The sequence below is a fragment of the Sinohyriopsis cumingii genome, chromosome 1 (assembly GCF_028554795.1).
Source record: "Sinohyriopsis cumingii isolate HCF-2022 chromosome 1, ASM2855479v2, whole genome shotgun sequence".
NCBI lineage: Eukaryota > Metazoa > Mollusca > Bivalvia > Unionida > Unionidae > Sinohyriopsis > Sinohyriopsis cumingii.
This window is the reverse complement of record NC_142961.1, coordinates 76,423,753-76,441,360: the sequence shown is the minus strand read 5'-3', so window position 1 is coordinate 76,441,360 and position 17,608 is coordinate 76,423,753. Positions and strand designations below refer to the sequence as shown.

The 17,608-nt window shown below is 35.2% G+C and overlaps 1 protein-coding gene across 1 annotated transcript; it reads right to left on the bottom strand.

The window, feature by feature from the left end:
* Nucleotides 1-1,144: 1,144 nt before the first annotated feature.
* LOC149807157 (alpha-1,3/1,6-mannosyltransferase ALG2-like) lies at nucleotides 1,145-11,566 on the bottom strand. The gene is made up of 3 exons (XM_089962882.1): nucleotides 10,955-11,566; nucleotides 3,503-3,703; nucleotides 1,145-1,882 (listed from the first exon to the last, which is right to left on the bottom strand). Exons 1-3 carry the CDS (start codon nucleotides 11,448-11,450, stop codon nucleotides 1,383-1,385), a joined length of 1,197 nt encoding a protein of 398 aa, XP_089819008.1. The 5' UTR covers nucleotides 11,451-11,566; the 3' UTR covers nucleotides 1,145-1,382.
* Nucleotides 11,567-17,608: the final 6,042 nt, after the last annotated feature.

Sequence of the window (17,608 nt, the reverse complement as noted above, 5' to 3'; positions counted from 1 at the left end):
AAAAAAAAGTTGATGAGAATTTGTTGTACCACTGATTAAACAGTGGGTTGATTTTCTAATCTTGCTGACAAAAAACTATGTCAACTATTTTATTGACTTTTTTTAATCAACTCTTTAAGGAGTAACATTTTATTTTAAAGAAACACTTGAAATTTGTAAACCACTGCAGTTTCTTACAGTTCTTGTTTATCCTACAAAAAAACATCTTCTGTCCAATGTCCAGGCAATGTCACTAGCATTATCATATTTATATGTAGCATTCCAAAGATCACAATGATGTTTTACCAAAAAGAGATGTCCTAGAGATCACTGAATCCTGTATGTACATATAAGTATTTATATATGTAGTAGTGTTCACAGCATTATAGCACAATAGTGGCTATATGGTACCAATTAATGACAAAGTTTAAAAAATATAAAAATGAAGAATTGTACAAAATCTTTAGCAAGATAAACCCTTCTAAATAAATATGAAGTTCCAGAAGATAAAACAAAAAAGTTCAAATTCTGTAAAAGGTATATAAATAAGGTAACATGTAAAATCCTGAAAATATGGTCAAAATTCATTCCATACAGAGCTTCCTTCAAATAGTCCAAGACTAAAGCAACTGAAACAGGTGGAAGTTGAGCTTGTTGTTTAGAAATTTTGGTTAACATTGAAGCTTTGTTTCTGGAATTTGCTATTACTTTTGCAAATCTGAAAACAAAACTTTCTGATCAATTCAACCAAACTGAACAGGAATCACTCTGATAAAAGACTGTCATACAAATAATACCAATATGCTGTCTTGGATGACACCCTTTCTAAAAGCACAAAATAACTTGAGACTTAAATTCAAAACTGACCAAAATCACCAAATATGATTGTCTTATGGCTTTTTCAAATTATACAAAGGGGGCTTTGGGCCATCCATTATAGTAGCTGTTACTAAATAATACAAAAATCTAAATTAAATCAAAATATTGCACTGCCCTTCTAACATGAATGATCATCATCAATCCTTTTTAAAAAAAACTTCCTGTCGATGAACAAAATAACTTGATAATCAGTATTAAAACTCCAAGCAAACGACAATCATCCACAATAAAAAAAAATAAATCCCACAATTAACTGCAATCCAAATGAAATTAAACAAACCAACAGTAAAATGAAAGTTTTATTCTTCAATATACCAAATCAAGTATCCAGCAATGTACAATAACACGAATTCAACTTTTCCTTGTATGACAAAGAACATTAACGACCACAGGGAATTCTTAATGTATGACAAATAAGGCTTTATTCTTACTGTATTAATTCAGGGGAGGAAATCAGATTCATTTTTTTGAAAAACACTGAAATTTTAAATGAGTATTGTGCAAATATGTAACAATATGTGCTGTTAACATAACACTTTAATGACAATATCATCCAATTGCTTGGTAAAAGCTTTAAATGAAAATTTTTCTTCCACTCTATTTTTCCCAGCTTGTCCAAGGTCATCTTTAAGTTTCTTGTTCTTTAAAAAAAAATCCATTGCATCTGCAAATTTCTCAGGCTCTGGCTCACATAAAAATCCTGTCTTTCCATCTTCTATGGTCTCCAAGGGGCCACCACTCCTAACTGCAATCACTGGACATTTCATATACATGGCTTCAATTGGCACTATGCCAAAGTGCTCCCTGTCTGGTGTATAGAGCAGACATGTGCAATAGTGTAATAATGTCCTCTTTTCTGAATCACTGAAGGATCTGAGAAATGTGACTGAATCATTGAGATTCAGCTTATCACAGAGACACCTCAACTCTGTGAAGTGTTCCTTGTTTTCCACAACCCTTTCATCATATCCTCCCGCAATAATGAGGTGAATTTTGGAATCTGGCTCTTTGCTTTTCAGACATCCTGTGAAGAACACAAAATTAAAATAAATTTCACGCAGATCTGTTACAAATACAATAAGATTCCAAGACTGACCATCCCGCTAAGCAAGCAAGAGTGTACTACATTATATACCTGCCCCCACCCCCACCCCAAGTTTAACAGTCCTCCATGTAAACGAGTAAAATTTTGTGCAGAATCCATTTTTCTGTTTTCAAGCACAGTGAACTTGACCTTTTAAGTCGAGCTCAATGAGCATCTTCCATACCCCAAGTCCAAGCTGTCCACAAAGTTTTGTTAAGGGTGGCCCTGTAGAACTAATGTTATTGTCAGGAAACCATCCTCTTGACCTTTGACCACATGACTCCAAAATCAATAGGGTTCTTCCTCACCCAAACTGCAAGCCATCCAAACAATCTGGTAATAATAGACAATTAAAACTTTGTGCAGAAAGCATTTTTCTTATTTCAACTAGTTATCTTGACCTCCAATTCTTTGACCCCTAAATAAATGGGTTTATTTCTGTCCCCATGTTCACGCTGTTCAAAAACTGGTAATAGTAGATTATGCACAACTCTGAATTTTATGTGGAAAATATTTTTCTTCTTTCTTCTTTTGGTCACATTAAGCATAACCTTTAAGCCTAAAAATTATAGGGTTTTTCACTGCAGCCCAATTGCAAGCCATCCACAAAAGCTGACAACTGTAAACAACATAAAACTTATTATGCAAAAGAAAGAAATTTGGTCACAGATAAACAGATGGACATCATCATATCATAATACCCTTATGGTAGGTGCACAAAATCACCTCAAAAATTGCGTGCAAATTGTAGCTCAATTTATTATGATAATTTTCATCATAATTGTGTACAGAGTGAATTCATCTGTCTTACTTGGAGATTACAGTATATGCAAAGACTGATGCCTGTGATCATCCGAATTTGCATGTTAAATATAAGATGGATGTATTCATTTATAAGCTATATAACTTGACAGCACACATTGATTTTCTGCAAACACTAAGCATATGATTACATTATGGGACCTGTGCTCTGGTGTGTAGAGCTACTGATTGTTTTTGAGGTAGTTTGAAATTTAAAGTTTCTACTACAATTGTTGGTAATGTGAGAGAATGATCAGAAAAAATAACTCCTTTAAATATAATTTACACAGATGTTTTTTTCTCCAGACTTATTCATTAAATCCCATCAAATATTTATTCAAAGTTATATAGATAAACTGTACTCGTCTTAAGTCCAGTGAAAATTATATTGTTTCTTAATTGCAAATAACACAATTTCAATTCTATACAAATATCATACAATGGGCACCTTAATGCATTTTCTTTCTTTTTTGATCATTATCACAAACATAAAACCATGTTAAAGCATTCTTTCCTTTTTGTTCATTATCACAAACATAACACCACGTTAAAGCATTCTTTCCTTTTTGTTTATTATCACAAACATAAAACCATGTTAAAGCATTCTTTCCTTTTTGTTTATTATCACAAACATAAAACCATGTTAAAGCATTCTTTCCTTTTTGTTCATTATCACAAACATAAAACCATGTTAAAGCATTCTTTCCTTTTTGTTTATTATCACAAACATAAAACCATGTTAAAGCATTCTTTCCTTACCAAGAGCTTGAATAGCTAATGCTAAGTTCTTCTTCCTTTCATATCTATTAATTGAAAGAAATATGGCATCCTGTTTTGGGGGAATTAGATCCTCTGTGGGTGGATCAATTGGCTTTTTGAAAGTGGAAAAGTCTGGTATTGGGTACAGTACTGACGGCATTATATGTGTCAGTGATGTGAATGTCTCTCTGAACACTTTACCTGCAAATGTAAAATACTATCTAGAGTTAGAAAAATAGTATTCAATAATTCAAATTAATACAACATAAGAAGAAAAAGATTTCAAGGACTAATTATTTTCTCAATATTTTTAATTAAAACCCTCAACATGCACTCCATAAGTGCTTGCAAGAACACTAAACATTACCTGCAACAGTACTGTGCAATGATGTTCCCCAATTCCCATCCCACCTTTAATTTACTTCCTATAAATTTGGCAAACAATTGTCACATAAACCCCTTATTTTGAGAACAGTGTTGGTGCTGCTGTTACAGTTGAACAAAAATGTAAACATTTTTTAATTCAATGACCTTGCAAAACATGTATCCCTGAACTCATGTTGTTTCCCACTTCACATTTGTTATTATTTGTGTCACTGGAGTAAGACCTACAAGCCAATGCTGGCTGCATAAAAATTGTCTGATTTTGTCTTTTCATGTCTGGTAAGCATAAATCACAAGTATTTGTGTCATTCATTAAACAAAATGGGAAAGCTATCAGTAACACTCACTAACTACCTTCTCCCAATGAATGTGAGTTTACAATATCAGTTTATTTAAGCACCTTGTTCCCATGTTACTTAAATTTAGTCTGGAGCTTAATTCAGTTTTTTAATGTAATGTCTTTAGATTAATGAACCTGGATGTAAGAGTTCACTTTATTTTCATGAAATAAATACATGGTTAAATGTACAAGGCAAATTTTAAGTGCTTCTAACAGTTTCCTTCATATAAAAAACAACTGTCTATAACAGACATGTCTTAAATGAACATCTCTCTGAAGGACACATTTGTCAGGTTACTGGAGTGTCCATTACAGATAGGTTTTACTATACAGTGATCAATCTACAATTTCATCCCAGGACATGTTCACACGAGTCCCCATCAAATGTAACCAGTATAATGATTCTGCTAATAAATGGCATACACAATGAGATACATTAAATTTCTCTTTTTATAATACAGAATTAATACAACATGGTCATTATTAATGTCAAGATCAACTCCTTCACTTTACCATAGTTCATAAATTTGCCTGTCTTTCTTAGATCTCCAGGCTTGTTATACTGACTTGTAATCAAATGGCACAGTACATAGTTTTACAGCCATCAGTTTGTGCCGAGTCTCAATATTCAGCCTGTTTCTAGCTTTAACCAGGATTCTGTTCTGGGCAGACAACCCACACTCACATACTGAAGTATATACTGCTGAAGTTAGTGCAACCTGAAGGCTTGAGCAAGTTTAGAAAATCCTCTCTCTGGTGGAGGTCAATTAAATGCCACAGTTTGGAAAATCCTCTCTGTGTTGGAGGTCAATTAAATGGCACAGTTTGGAAAATCCTCTCTGTGTTGGAGGTCAATTAAATGCCACAGTTTGGAAAATCCTCTCTGTGTTGGAGGTCTATTAAATGCCACAGTTTGGAAAATTCTCTCTGTGTTGGAGGTCTATTAAATGCCACAGTTTGGAAAATCCTCTCTGTGTTGGAGGTCTATTAAATGCCACAGTTTGGAAAATCCTCTCTGTGTTGGAGGTCTATTAAATGCCACAGTTTTCACATCACATCCTGTGGGTACTTCTCAGCCAGAACTATTTTCTTAAGGAAAGTCCACTCTGTTTTTGCCTTAACAGAGTCAATAATAGGTTCTGATGTTTTTTTCTCAATACTTTTGTTAGTTTCCCATTGTACAGTTTTTGCTTCTCCATAATATGTTCTAAGTCTGTCAATCTCTTCATCTCCGTATGTATCCACTTCTGTTTTTGACATCATGCTGATCAGTTGCATAGCAAGAATACCAAAGCTTGTAAGTAGGTCATCTGCTGGAAATCCAGACTGAATGTTCTCAACTAATGAGTCAATGAAGAGTTTAGTGATTTTCTCCAGGCTGAAGTTGTTCTTTGTGATCTGATGATCCTCCTTAAATGTACTGCCCTTCAGGTCTTCCTGGAGCTTTTGCATTTATGGAGTTTCAAAGCTATATACCTTCTGCAGATCAGCAATACACTCATCGGTTTTCACCTTCACAAGGGCCACATCCACATTTTCTTTCTGGAAGAACTGGCTGAGAATGGTTACAGGTACCATTGCATCCATCATCATGTATGTTGTAGAAATAAAACTTTTAGTAGTTATCTTTTTCTTCATCCCTCCAGCTTTGTGATCCTTGTGACTGGCTTCAGCCAGGTAGGTAAGCAAGCTATCAAAAGTTCTCCATACAGCAGTAAAGCCAGACAATCACCTCACTGAATGGAGCTCCTTATATATGAGACATGGATCATCTAAAACATCCTGTATGGCATGTAGTCAAGCCTCTTGTTGACATTCTTTCATAATGGATGCAGTGATTCCTTTCCCAGTGGCATCTAAGCATTCAACATTACACACATAATGACACTCTGGAATAAAATCCTCATTCAATGTCTGAGTATACATGACCAGCCTTTTCCTGTTGGAAATGTCAGTGCTCTCATCTGCAAGTAATGTTACCACAGGAGATTTCTTAATTTTAACAGCTACATCATTGTTAGCAAACTCTGCTAATGACTCCAGCAGCTCACTGGCAGTCACTGAAGATTCATAATTGATATTACTCTTTCTGAGAACATCAAGCTCTTAAAAGATTCACAAAAACCTTAAATTTGTTCAATGGGATGTCTTCACCTGCCATTTAACAACCTTCAGTAAGGCATTTATAGCTTTATCTTAATCTGACATGAGCATATTTTGTAACTCCTGAGCTATTAGACATAATTTGTGGTCTGCATGTCTGGTTAATGTTGAATTTTGACAATTTTTGTTCCTAGCAATTTTGTTCATACCATTTACCTTTTTTTTGTCTGTGCATATCTCACAATTCATAAAGTCCTCATTTTTATTTGCACAGCCATTGTCATATTGCAGCCACAAGTGTTTTTAGCCACTTTTGCTGGAGGCTGTGCATACGTTTGCATCCTGAACATCTTATGAAGAAACCAAATGCTGCTAATCAGTGGAATTTGAGTCATGAAACAAAATATCCAATGTTCTTTGCTTATGGTCAATTTTCATCATCTTTGGTGGCATTTTCACCAGAAATATGAAGGAAACTGATGACATCCCATAATAGCCAGGGATCGTCCTGGGCTTCGCCAATGTCGCAAATTGCGATTTTTTTTCCTTATTGGCGACAAAAATATCCCATCTGGTGATTCTTTTGGCGACAGACTTTTTGGTTATTTAATTTGTACATACAATCGTGGATTTGGACTGGATAAATTAAAAGGGAGAATGAAAGGAAGCCACAAACTTGACTAAGCAATGCATTGGAAGCAATCTGTTACACAAACGATCCTTTGTTCGTATTGACAACCCCATCTTTACAGTGCATTGTTACATCATAATCTGCTTATGCTGACATCTGGGCTGAGTACTGTATGCTGTGATACAGTCAATCATGCTACCGAACTATACCTACAACTGACCGACTTCTGAAGACGTGAATAGAACAGATACAATTAACTGAATGGCTAATCCTTCTGTTGTTTTAATTTTTTTTTTTACATATACCAATACACTAGTTTTGCTGAACCTTCATAGAAAACTGATAACCTCTTAAGTATCGACTACTGCGTATAAATACAAAGCAAATGGAAAAAATCTCAATCACAATTATATCTGTCGCCAGTGCAGCATTTTACTCATTGATCTTTTCCTTTTGCCATCAATCCGTGTTACGGCTTTAGAGACTTAAATTCCGCAACAAGAAATAGCAAAAAAAAACAGTTTTGCATAATTAATAATAATTATTTATTTCTCAAAATACAGGAGTGAAAGAATCCCTAAATTGGGTGTGAATTTATGCTTATATATACGGTCCAATATTGCCAGGTGTTGACTCATGTAAGTTTCATTCGTGGGAATGGAGATCCTATTTTGCTTGTCGAGAAAATTTATACAGCATTCAGTGATCATTCTTGGGATTTAGGAAGCAATTCACTACAAGCTTTGTGCAGCTAACCATAAGGGGGGGGGGCTGCTGAGAGACTACTGGTGTCACCTGTCAGCACTGTAGACTGTGAACGTGGATTCAGTAAGATGAACCTCATAAAAACTGGCATCAGAAATAAACTCTGCATCTTGTCTCTCGAAAATTTAATGAGAATCAGCATGTACAGATGTGAAAAATTAGACTTTAAAACTGCATTCAACAAGTTGGCAGCCCTAAAATCGGCTGAGAGACTACTGGTGTCACCTGTCAGCACTGTAGACTATGAACGTGGATTCAGTAAGATGAACCTCATAAAAACTGGCATCAGAAATAAACTCTGCATCTCATCTCTCGAGAATTTAATGAGAACCAGCATGTACAGATGTGAAAAATTAGACTTTGAAACTGCATTCAACAAGTTGGCAGCCCTAAAATCGCAACGGATCTTCATGTAACACTTTGTAACATTTTGTTAATGCTTGTTGTAATTAGTGTATTAACTAACCCATCTTTTGTAATTTTCATTGCTGTTACATTAATAGACTAAATTAACACTTGAAAAAATGTACACTACTTGTTCTGGCGACACTTTTTGAAAATTGGCGACAAAATATTGAGGTTGGCGATTTTTTTGGCGACAGCTTTTTAAAAACCAGGACCATCCCTGAATAGCATACTGTTAAGGAGTGGTACCACATGACCGGTGCAGAGATAATATTTGCCTAGTGAAAAGAAAGTCCTGTTAAACAAACTCACAGTAAACACATTGTTCCTTAAAATTTCTTGCGTCCAAAGGAATGCACATATGAACAACTAATGAATCCCAGCCATTTTTGTGCTTGCTGGATGCGGAATGCAGGGGTAGATTAATCACTGACTATATATGGTGATTTTATCAGATCTCTATGCTTAGACTACTAGTTACTATAAGTGCCCTTTCACAAAATGAGTGACAGCTGTGAAAAAAATAGTGATGAAGTCAGACATATATATCAAAATAGTTACACAAATTTTGTAACTGACAATGAAAGTGCTAGTGGTCAACGAGAGGTTTGTTACATAGAAACTGTTGAACTGCTCATGAACACCATAATCAATTGTTTGCATACTTTTGCAGATATTTGTTCTTTTTCTGATAAGTGAATTTTTAGCCATTTTCACAACCGTCTGAATTCAAAATGAACACTATAGATTTACTTCGAGCTGTACTCAGTCAACATACAGGACAAGAGCAAAACGACATTTCTAAATTATTTTGTCAAAAACAAAACAAAAATACAATTTCATCCAGCAAACTGTGTTTCTTAACCATCAATTATAAACAAGGTGTCATTAATAATCTTCTGGTACCTGGTACTTAGCAATTATAAATAACAAACAATTATGCTTATTATACTTTTGTTATCTGGTACCTTTCTTGATACAACTTATTTAAACAACAACTGCCATTTTTATTTGGCTTTGGTGTGTATGGTGATAAAACATCACAAAAATCAAATGCTATAACCAATTAAACATTGTAAGAAAAGGAACATAATAACAAAGCATTTGGAAGTCATAGTAATTAGGAATTTGCCTAGGGAAATATAGCTCAAGCATTCCAATCATGGAAAAGTGTGTGTGTGTGTGTGTGTGTGTGTATATATATATATATATATATATATATATATATATATATATATATATATATAAGATTACATTCTGCTTATATGATGGTAATACAAAACGAATGAAGAAGGAAAGAAATTAACTGCTACTGCAATATGGATTTATTTTCCCATACGCACTCATTAACTGGCCCTACCCTTTCTTCTGTGCTGTGTACATGTATATCACCAGGCATTTAACCTTGGATTATTATTGCTTTATGGAATTATTTATTTATGCATTATTTATGTTTGGCAACAAAATGTTTTATTTCTATTTACGTCAACTACTTCAAAAGGATAGTCAGGTAAAAATGTAACAAGTAGTAACTAAATAGATAATAAAATTTCTTGAAATTATGGAACTGTTAACACATTAACCCCTAACGACGACTTTACAGGGTAGGAGGTAGTAGCCTACTGCCGAGCTCTGTAGCATCATGGTTATGCATCAATACACTAAAGTGGGTGGTATTATAGAAAGGCAGACAGATGTAGCTCTATAATGATACCAAATAATCTGGAATATCTAGTTGCACTACAAAATACAGATAGAAAAACCTCATTTTTTGGACGCGACTTTTTTTTTACGCAAAATTCGCCCATGGTCAGAATCCCATTTTGTGTCTGGATTTTTGACTTTTTGGTCTCAGATCTAAGGCAAACCGGTATGAACTGCAAACATACAGATGAGCCTTTGCAAAAAGTAGGATAAGATGGGCATTTGGAATAAAGAGTGGTCTCCATAAAAAAATAATGGCTCCGTTTAGCAAAAAAAAAGAAAAAGAAGTACAACTTTTACCCTTCTGCTCATGCGCAAGTCAAATAGCCAACAAAAAATGATGTTTCTAACACAACTAGGCAGTGTGTTATTGAAAGATGATCAGGGATTTGGTGTTTTCGAGTCTATTCAGAAATAGCTTTCAAAATGTGTTTCCTACTCAATTTTCAGGCAAAAATGGCAAAAAAAGCCTCCAGGGGTTAGTGTGTTAAACAGTCCATTTTGATGACGTCACAAAATTTGAATATTCCATGCGTATTTAATCACTTGTGCATCGACACTGCACATAAATTACAAATTTAGCAAATTCCCAGAAGAATTGTAAAAATAAAAAAAAATTCTTGTTAAGCAGTATTGTGACATATGGACTGACAGAATGTATATGAAGTTACACACAAAGTTGTATCTAAATGAACCTAGAAAAATACAAGTTTGCCTCCTACCAAAAATATTTAAGTGAGTATGCTTATTTGATCACTTTCTCCCATCCATTTGGTAATATTAAACTCGTCAGATTTCCAAATCAGAAATCATAAGTATATGTTTGAGCTATTGCCAAATGAAAACAATGGTGCATGTTTAGATGATTCTGAGTACAAATAGTAGGACTACAGTAAAGTTAAATACATATCTAGTTCAATAAATAAATAAAAATATGTATCACAGAAGTACTACACAAAGGCTGCACTATGTTTTTTGGATAGCATATGCATATTTTGTTGTGTGAAGATGTTATCCAATTTAAAAGTGACTAGGAGAATGATTTTTTTTTAAATCAAAGCATTTCTTGGCTTGATAACTGAAAAAATAGTCTACGATTGTATTTAGTTTCAATATTTACCTGTAAATTGGCTATTAACCAAAACGGTATGTGCCATTCCTGTCGTCTTCTCCTCTAACCAATCAATAGGGGTCCTATAAAGGTGCTTGAAGAAACTTTCTCTCTTAGTAAGCAACATATCAGGGAAGTGGCAATAAAAGATAATCTTGGACTTGGATAGTTTTAGAACCGGGATGCAAACAGAGATCTGGTCACATATAACCAGCTGGTATTGAATATAACTGAAAAACACTAAATATATTGCTGCATATATCATCCTTATGTATGCAAATAATGCATAAAATCGACCAAACAAACTCCTTGGTAACCAATCCCCAACAGCTGTAACCGAGAGCGTGCCATCTTTGGTTTCTTCAAAGCAGTGGTTTGGGTCGTGGTGAGCTGTAACAAAGTGCACGGAGTGACCCTTTGATTTCAAAGCAAGTGCCGCATCAATCATGGCCCTTTCGGCACCACCTATACCTAAATCTGGATGAAGAAATACAATCTGCACCATTCTGCTTACTGAGATTTATTCTATTACAGATTTATCTTCATAAAATTAATTCAAAGTATGCCACATAAGCATAATTTCATCACACGGAAGTGGACGCCACTTTTTACCCGAATCATCCAAAGAATACCAAAGGTAGATAATTCAAAATGGATTTTTTTTGTGCCTATGGTGGCACTCTACAGTTTCAAATTTTCCATCGGGTTAGACTTCTAAACAAAATGAACCTTCCGCGTTTCTCCGCAATGGTTTTCCTAGCCATTTACAACTAAAAACTTGTATATCTTCGGGATTATGAATGTTTAATGAACTTTTAACTTACTTTACTTGGTGTATGATTGATGATTGATGGATGCAATTTGAGTTATAGAGTATATAGAATGGCCTTAAGACAGATGTGCATGTTAAGAAACAAAAAACAAAAACAAAAAATGCTAGCTCCGCTTGGTCATTGCCACTTCCAAGACTTGAAAAATATATTTTAAAAAATTTATAATAAAAAAGAGCCCACAATTTAACAAAAATATGCAGTTCATTGCATTTTCAGGAGTTGGTGTTGTCTAGCCTGGCTAAATTCGTTTTCCTTTTTTTCATGACTGCTAAGTTCGCCTGCTTTAGACTAATTTTCAATCTGATTTTTCGAGCACACGGGCGCGGCCATTTCGGTTAGCTTTATTCTTAGATGATTTCCATATTAAAATATCCAGTGAAAGCCACATTGCATGACAGTAATGCCCACATTCTCTCCGTTGTACAATGAATTTTGCCTTACAGCTGACAGCATTTTTGTTTTCTTTTTACAATTTACCAATGAAATCCAGAAAGTAAAATTACCAAGCAGAGCTAGCATTTTTTTTATATAGATGCACTACTGAAGTAAGGCCAAACTCTTTTACCAACATCTAAAATATACATTGTCATTTCGAAATAACCAGGATAGCCAGTGAGGAAAACCTGTTAAATTCCTTTTCTTTCAAGAATAGAGTTCTCAATGACGATGAACTTTATGTGAAGTTTCTATCTCGACTTCATGGAAAAGACCGAAAATATTCCGATTGTAGTGGTTGGTCAGAGACACCATTTCTAGTTAGGAGTCTTGCCTGCACAACAGGATAATGAATGATAAAACTTCCACAGTTTCAGTACAATATCCTAAACTTTCTTTCTCAAACTGAATATTTTGAGTAGTCCCAATAATCGTAATGAACCAAAGGGAATAGGAACCCACACTGAAAGAAACCATAGTTCTCCACAGTGCGAATTTGCCTGCATATGGGCCAAGCACTTAACTGGAAGATGAAGATGATGAACATGTTACAGCCCAGAGTGTATGGTATCGCTGGTCTTAAAGGCACAATGCCGCCGTTTATCATAAATTTCACCATTAGTAGTTATAAGGGATACTATAGGGTCTATGGAAATCGCAGTCAAAAAGGTCGTGGGAACGTTAAGGGTCTAAGGGAATTTAACATGGGTGGGATACTCTAGGGTCAATGGGAACTTACCACAGGGAATGCATAGTGATAATGGATTCGGACTGTCAAGGGTCAATAAGAATTGGAGAGGGGTGACGTCACGGCACTGGAGACTGGTAACAATGTAGCAAGGGCTGACCTGAATACGCGCTACTCTAGGGAGAGACAAATACAGTAGAGATATAGACAGAGACATACATACATACATACATACATACATACATACATACGTACATACATACATTGACGAACATCAAACACATATATGGCAAAGAGAATAAATATATTTTCGAGGCATATGAGTAACCCTGAAATGCGCCTTGGTTTTTTATATTAACATCTTTCTGTGAACACAAAGGGCATCGCATAGGTCTTCTTCTCTTCTTCGCTCTTCTTCTAACTTCTGATCCGTCTATGAGAACTCGCTTTAGACAGCCTTGTCTCTCAACATAAATTCTTCTTTTCCAAACGATGGTATCGGTGATCCGGATAATTGTCCATTTTGATCTGCCATACATGGGTAAGTCGGTGCGGATCAGCATCGACGATACAAGGGTAGATGATTATTGGTGTGGTCCCTCTCAGACTTGCATCATAGAAGGGACCCCCTAGTGCCGAAAGTTAAATGATTTTATGTGGTTTTTTTTATTTTCCCCATTGTGTACATCTTTGTTTGTATTAGGTTTATTAGAATTTCGGTTTTAAATAATTTGATCTAGGGTTTGCACACCTCCCTATTCTAGTGTATTAATATCTCCTTGACCCTGGCTGGTGTTGGAGTTTGTTTATATATAGTGATCCTTGCCAGGGATCAGTGGTGTCCAGTGTTTGCGATGTATGTGTGTGCTATTTGTTTTTGTATGTTATCTTTTGTTTTGTATGGACTGGCTAATAAGGATCTAATTCATTTAGTTGTTATTTAATTAGTGGGTGGTGAGTGCCGTAATATATGGTGCCTGTAATATAATTTAGTGTATGTATGCGTAGAAGGAAAGATAAATAGAAAGGTTGAATATAGTATATGTATGTTAAAAGCGTGCCTGTTGTGTATATTTATCTTTATACCTCGTATTTTAAATAATTTACTCAGTGTTTCTGTTTTCGTAATGTTCTTGTTGATGGCATTGCTTTTGTGGAGTTCCGGTACGATCCGTACTATCACACGTGAGTCTCGTAGCACAGGCATCGTACCATCCTATTCTCTTTACTGAGCAAGACCATATTTTGTGTGTGTTAGGTGCTATTTTATTAATGTAATACGAGGCATTTGTTTCAAAAGTTTGTTGTTTAATCACAAGGACCTCTACGATATAATTTTATTTAATATAGATATTGTTTAAAAATCTTCTCTTGCTACCTTCGTTATGGAGTTAATATAGGTCATTAGTTTATTATATATAATTTTATCTTCAATGTTTTTTTGTGAAAATAAATTATTTATCTTCTATTCCACTATATTTATTAATGATTTTATTCGTTAGTTCTTGTCTTTCTTTTTCCATTTTTTGACACTTAAGTATTAAACGATCTTTAGAATCTACACGAATCCCGCATTGCGCGGTATAAAATTTATAATATCTCTTAAATGCTGCCTCCCCTATTAGATGATTCAACGTTAGTCCACATCTTGTGACGAGAACAGGTGAAGGGAACAAGATGAACCGCGGTTATTTATAGTGGAAGAGCGGATCGAAACGGATTGAAGTTTTTTCACCAATCGTAACAAGCGTTACATAATTCAGTCACAGTGTGTATTCTGTGTTCCAATCCGAGAGCTGCCTGTGACGTCACATTTCCTATATAGATGTGCTAGCGTCTGTGCGCAGTGAATCAATGCGACAGATTTCAAACATGACGGACGCTAAGAAGACGATTAATTGGGGTGCACCGGCAGCGGAGACGAGAAGCAATGGTATAGCAGCAGCTACCAAAGTCAACACAGACTTAATTCCAGAAGAGACTGGTTTTAATTGGGATTTAGTCGATTTTCTTTCTTCTTCGCAGGAATTTGTTCTTCTACCAGCACCTTCGCCGCCTTCTTCTCGAGGATTTTAAATAGAGACAGAAAGAATTGGAGAAATTTTTACAGCAGCAGAAAGAAGCAGAACAAGCTGCAACAAGATTACGGGTGGGATTTCGGATTTACAACATAACACTTCTGATGGTGATACAAATACAATGTTTAATAACTAACGACTTTATTGAGCAGTTAATTATGATTAATATGTGCGTGTATATGTTCAAAATATTGGATCAATTAACATAAAACGCACAGACGTAATAGTGAAATTATGTAAACAAAAGGGACAGATATACAAATTATCTTTACAGCCTAAAAACACACTGGGTTTTACAAACCCCAAAAATTAGCCCACGGCTAAAAGATTACTTTTTTGGAGTTACACTCTCCGTCACCAGCACACTCGGCTACCAGTCACACTGGCCAGTCAAGCCGTCAGTATTCCAGGATGGTCAATCAAGCAACCAGCTGCCAACAATCGCGATCAGCAACGTCCGATCACCTGCTACTCGACCAGAAATACTGTTTATTCAGCTCTACGGCTGCTATGGTTCAGCTTCACAGCTGCTATTGGTCGACTTCTGTGGTTAGTTCTTCAGCTGGTACCACGTCGACTCCGATCACTCCGATAACACGGATCGCTCTGGTCACTCGGGTCAGTCCGACCACTCCGATCACTCTGGTCATTCGGTGATCACTCGGGTCATCTGAAAATAATCTAACACCGTGTACTATGCATGGCACGGGCATATACGATAAAAAGTAATGACGTTATATACGGTAAGTTATACAGAATACATTACGGCACAATAATTACAAAACAACAGGTTCAGAAGTAAACATAACAGTGCCCGACAAGAATCATACGGTATAAAACGTTTCTTAAAAAATGCAGCTTTATATTGTTAAGATAAATCCTTTGCTAAGTCATAAACCAGAATAGAAAATATTTGCATTACACTAGGTAAACCGAAGCTACATAGCAAACATACAAAAATAAATGTGGTAGTAAACTAGTTATAACTTATACACAAAAAACTAATAATTCACATACCTCTACAGCTGAAGATGTGCACGTCCTTAAAGTAGACCTCTCACTGACAAGACGTTCTGTAATGTGAAGATTTAATCTTACGGTGAGGCATTTATGTACAGATGAGGTCGTCATACATTGTGCGCTGGAAGTATTCGGTTTTTCCTATTGAAAGCCCTTCGCACGTGTGGCATAGGGTGAACCGAACTCACTATTTCGAAATATTGTACAATATACATAAATCACTCTCAGGTATCGTTGTACACAACAAACGAAACCAGAGTACATGTATTTAATAAATAAAAGGATTTATAGAGTTCCGTGACACAATCTTTTCTCCTTCAGCAACAATAACGAGAAGAAGAAGAGGCAAGAAGGAAACGATAGGAAAAAGAAGCATCAGGGAAGGTTGAGGACGTCACCTGATTGCTTTATAAATTTAGCGATTATGGTAATAACATAGGTTACCAGAACATGACCCCTAAGCTGTAGCTGTCAGATCTTCACATATGACAGTGTAGGTCTGATTTTAATCAAACTGAGTTCTTATCATGCTTTTATTACCTTTGTTCAAGATGCATTATTAAATAAATGCGCGTCGGGTAATTCTGCGCAACTATACGACATTCTTGTAAACATTGGATCACGCGTTGTTTTTGGTCGAATATCCACTTTTTATCAAGAAAGAACAATCATCCTTTTATTAAGGAAGTGATATTCATGAAGTGTACAAAAATATCCCACATTTATACCGTAATTGCATATCAAAATGTAATTTCTAAATGTCAACATGAAGTCACACTCCATGACCATCTTGAACTCGTAACCCAGAAAATCCTATTTACTATGTATCTTTTAGAATCATAAAATAAATATATTATATAAAAGACGGAAATGCATACCTTAAATCAATACTGCATTTTAATCCGAATTTCCAACTTTGCATGAACTTGTCCCTTACGTAGTTTTCTCGTCTGCTATACAACATATCAACTTGCCTCTAGAATGAAGTTGTAAACACATCATATTCGTTCTTGGCTCTCTTCAACATAATAGCTTATTTTTGTATAAAATGCTGAACTTTACTAATTTTTACACGATCAGTTTAGTTTGCTTTATATATATAGCCATTTATTGGCATTGTTACGTTTAATTTTGTAAAACCAGCTATAAACCTGATCTAATTACTCGACCAAAATGCTGACAGAATCCAAAGTAGTATATTTCATTTCCATAGCCCGATTAATAAACATTACATCTTTTCAAAGCTATGCGCAGAATAAGCCGACATATCGCGAGTCACGAAAACACAAGGGTGGTATCCGGTATGTCCAAAATTAATATTATTTCGAACAGAGTATTCTGGTGACAATTGCCTCTTTTCAAATGGTAAGCATTGCAGCATTTTATTTTCGTCAATCAGTCGAATTCGGAATGCATTTTGCTTCAATATTGATGATGGAAAACTTAGGTGCGCAGAAATACCCGGCAGCAATATATATATATATATATATATATATATATATATATATATATATATATATATATATATATATATATATATATATATATGTGTATGTGTGTGTGTGTGTGTGTGGTATCAATTTTCTTCCGTTTTTAATTGCTTTAGGGG

Excerpts from the sequence above, each read along its gene's own strand:
- LOC149807157 (XM_089962882.1), bottom strand. The coding sequence starts at position 11,450 with ATGGTGCAGATTGTATTTCTTCATCCAGATTTAGGTATAGGTGGTGCC. Across the intron at positions 3,704-10,954 it reads GGTTAATAGCCAATTTACAG|GTAAAGTGTTCAGAGAGACA; the intron begins GTAAATATTGAA and ends TTACATTTGCAG. Across the intron at positions 1,883-3,502 it reads ATTAGCTATTCAAGCTCTTG|GATGTCTGAAAAGCAAAGAG; the intron begins GTAAGGAAAGAA and ends TGTTCTTCACAG.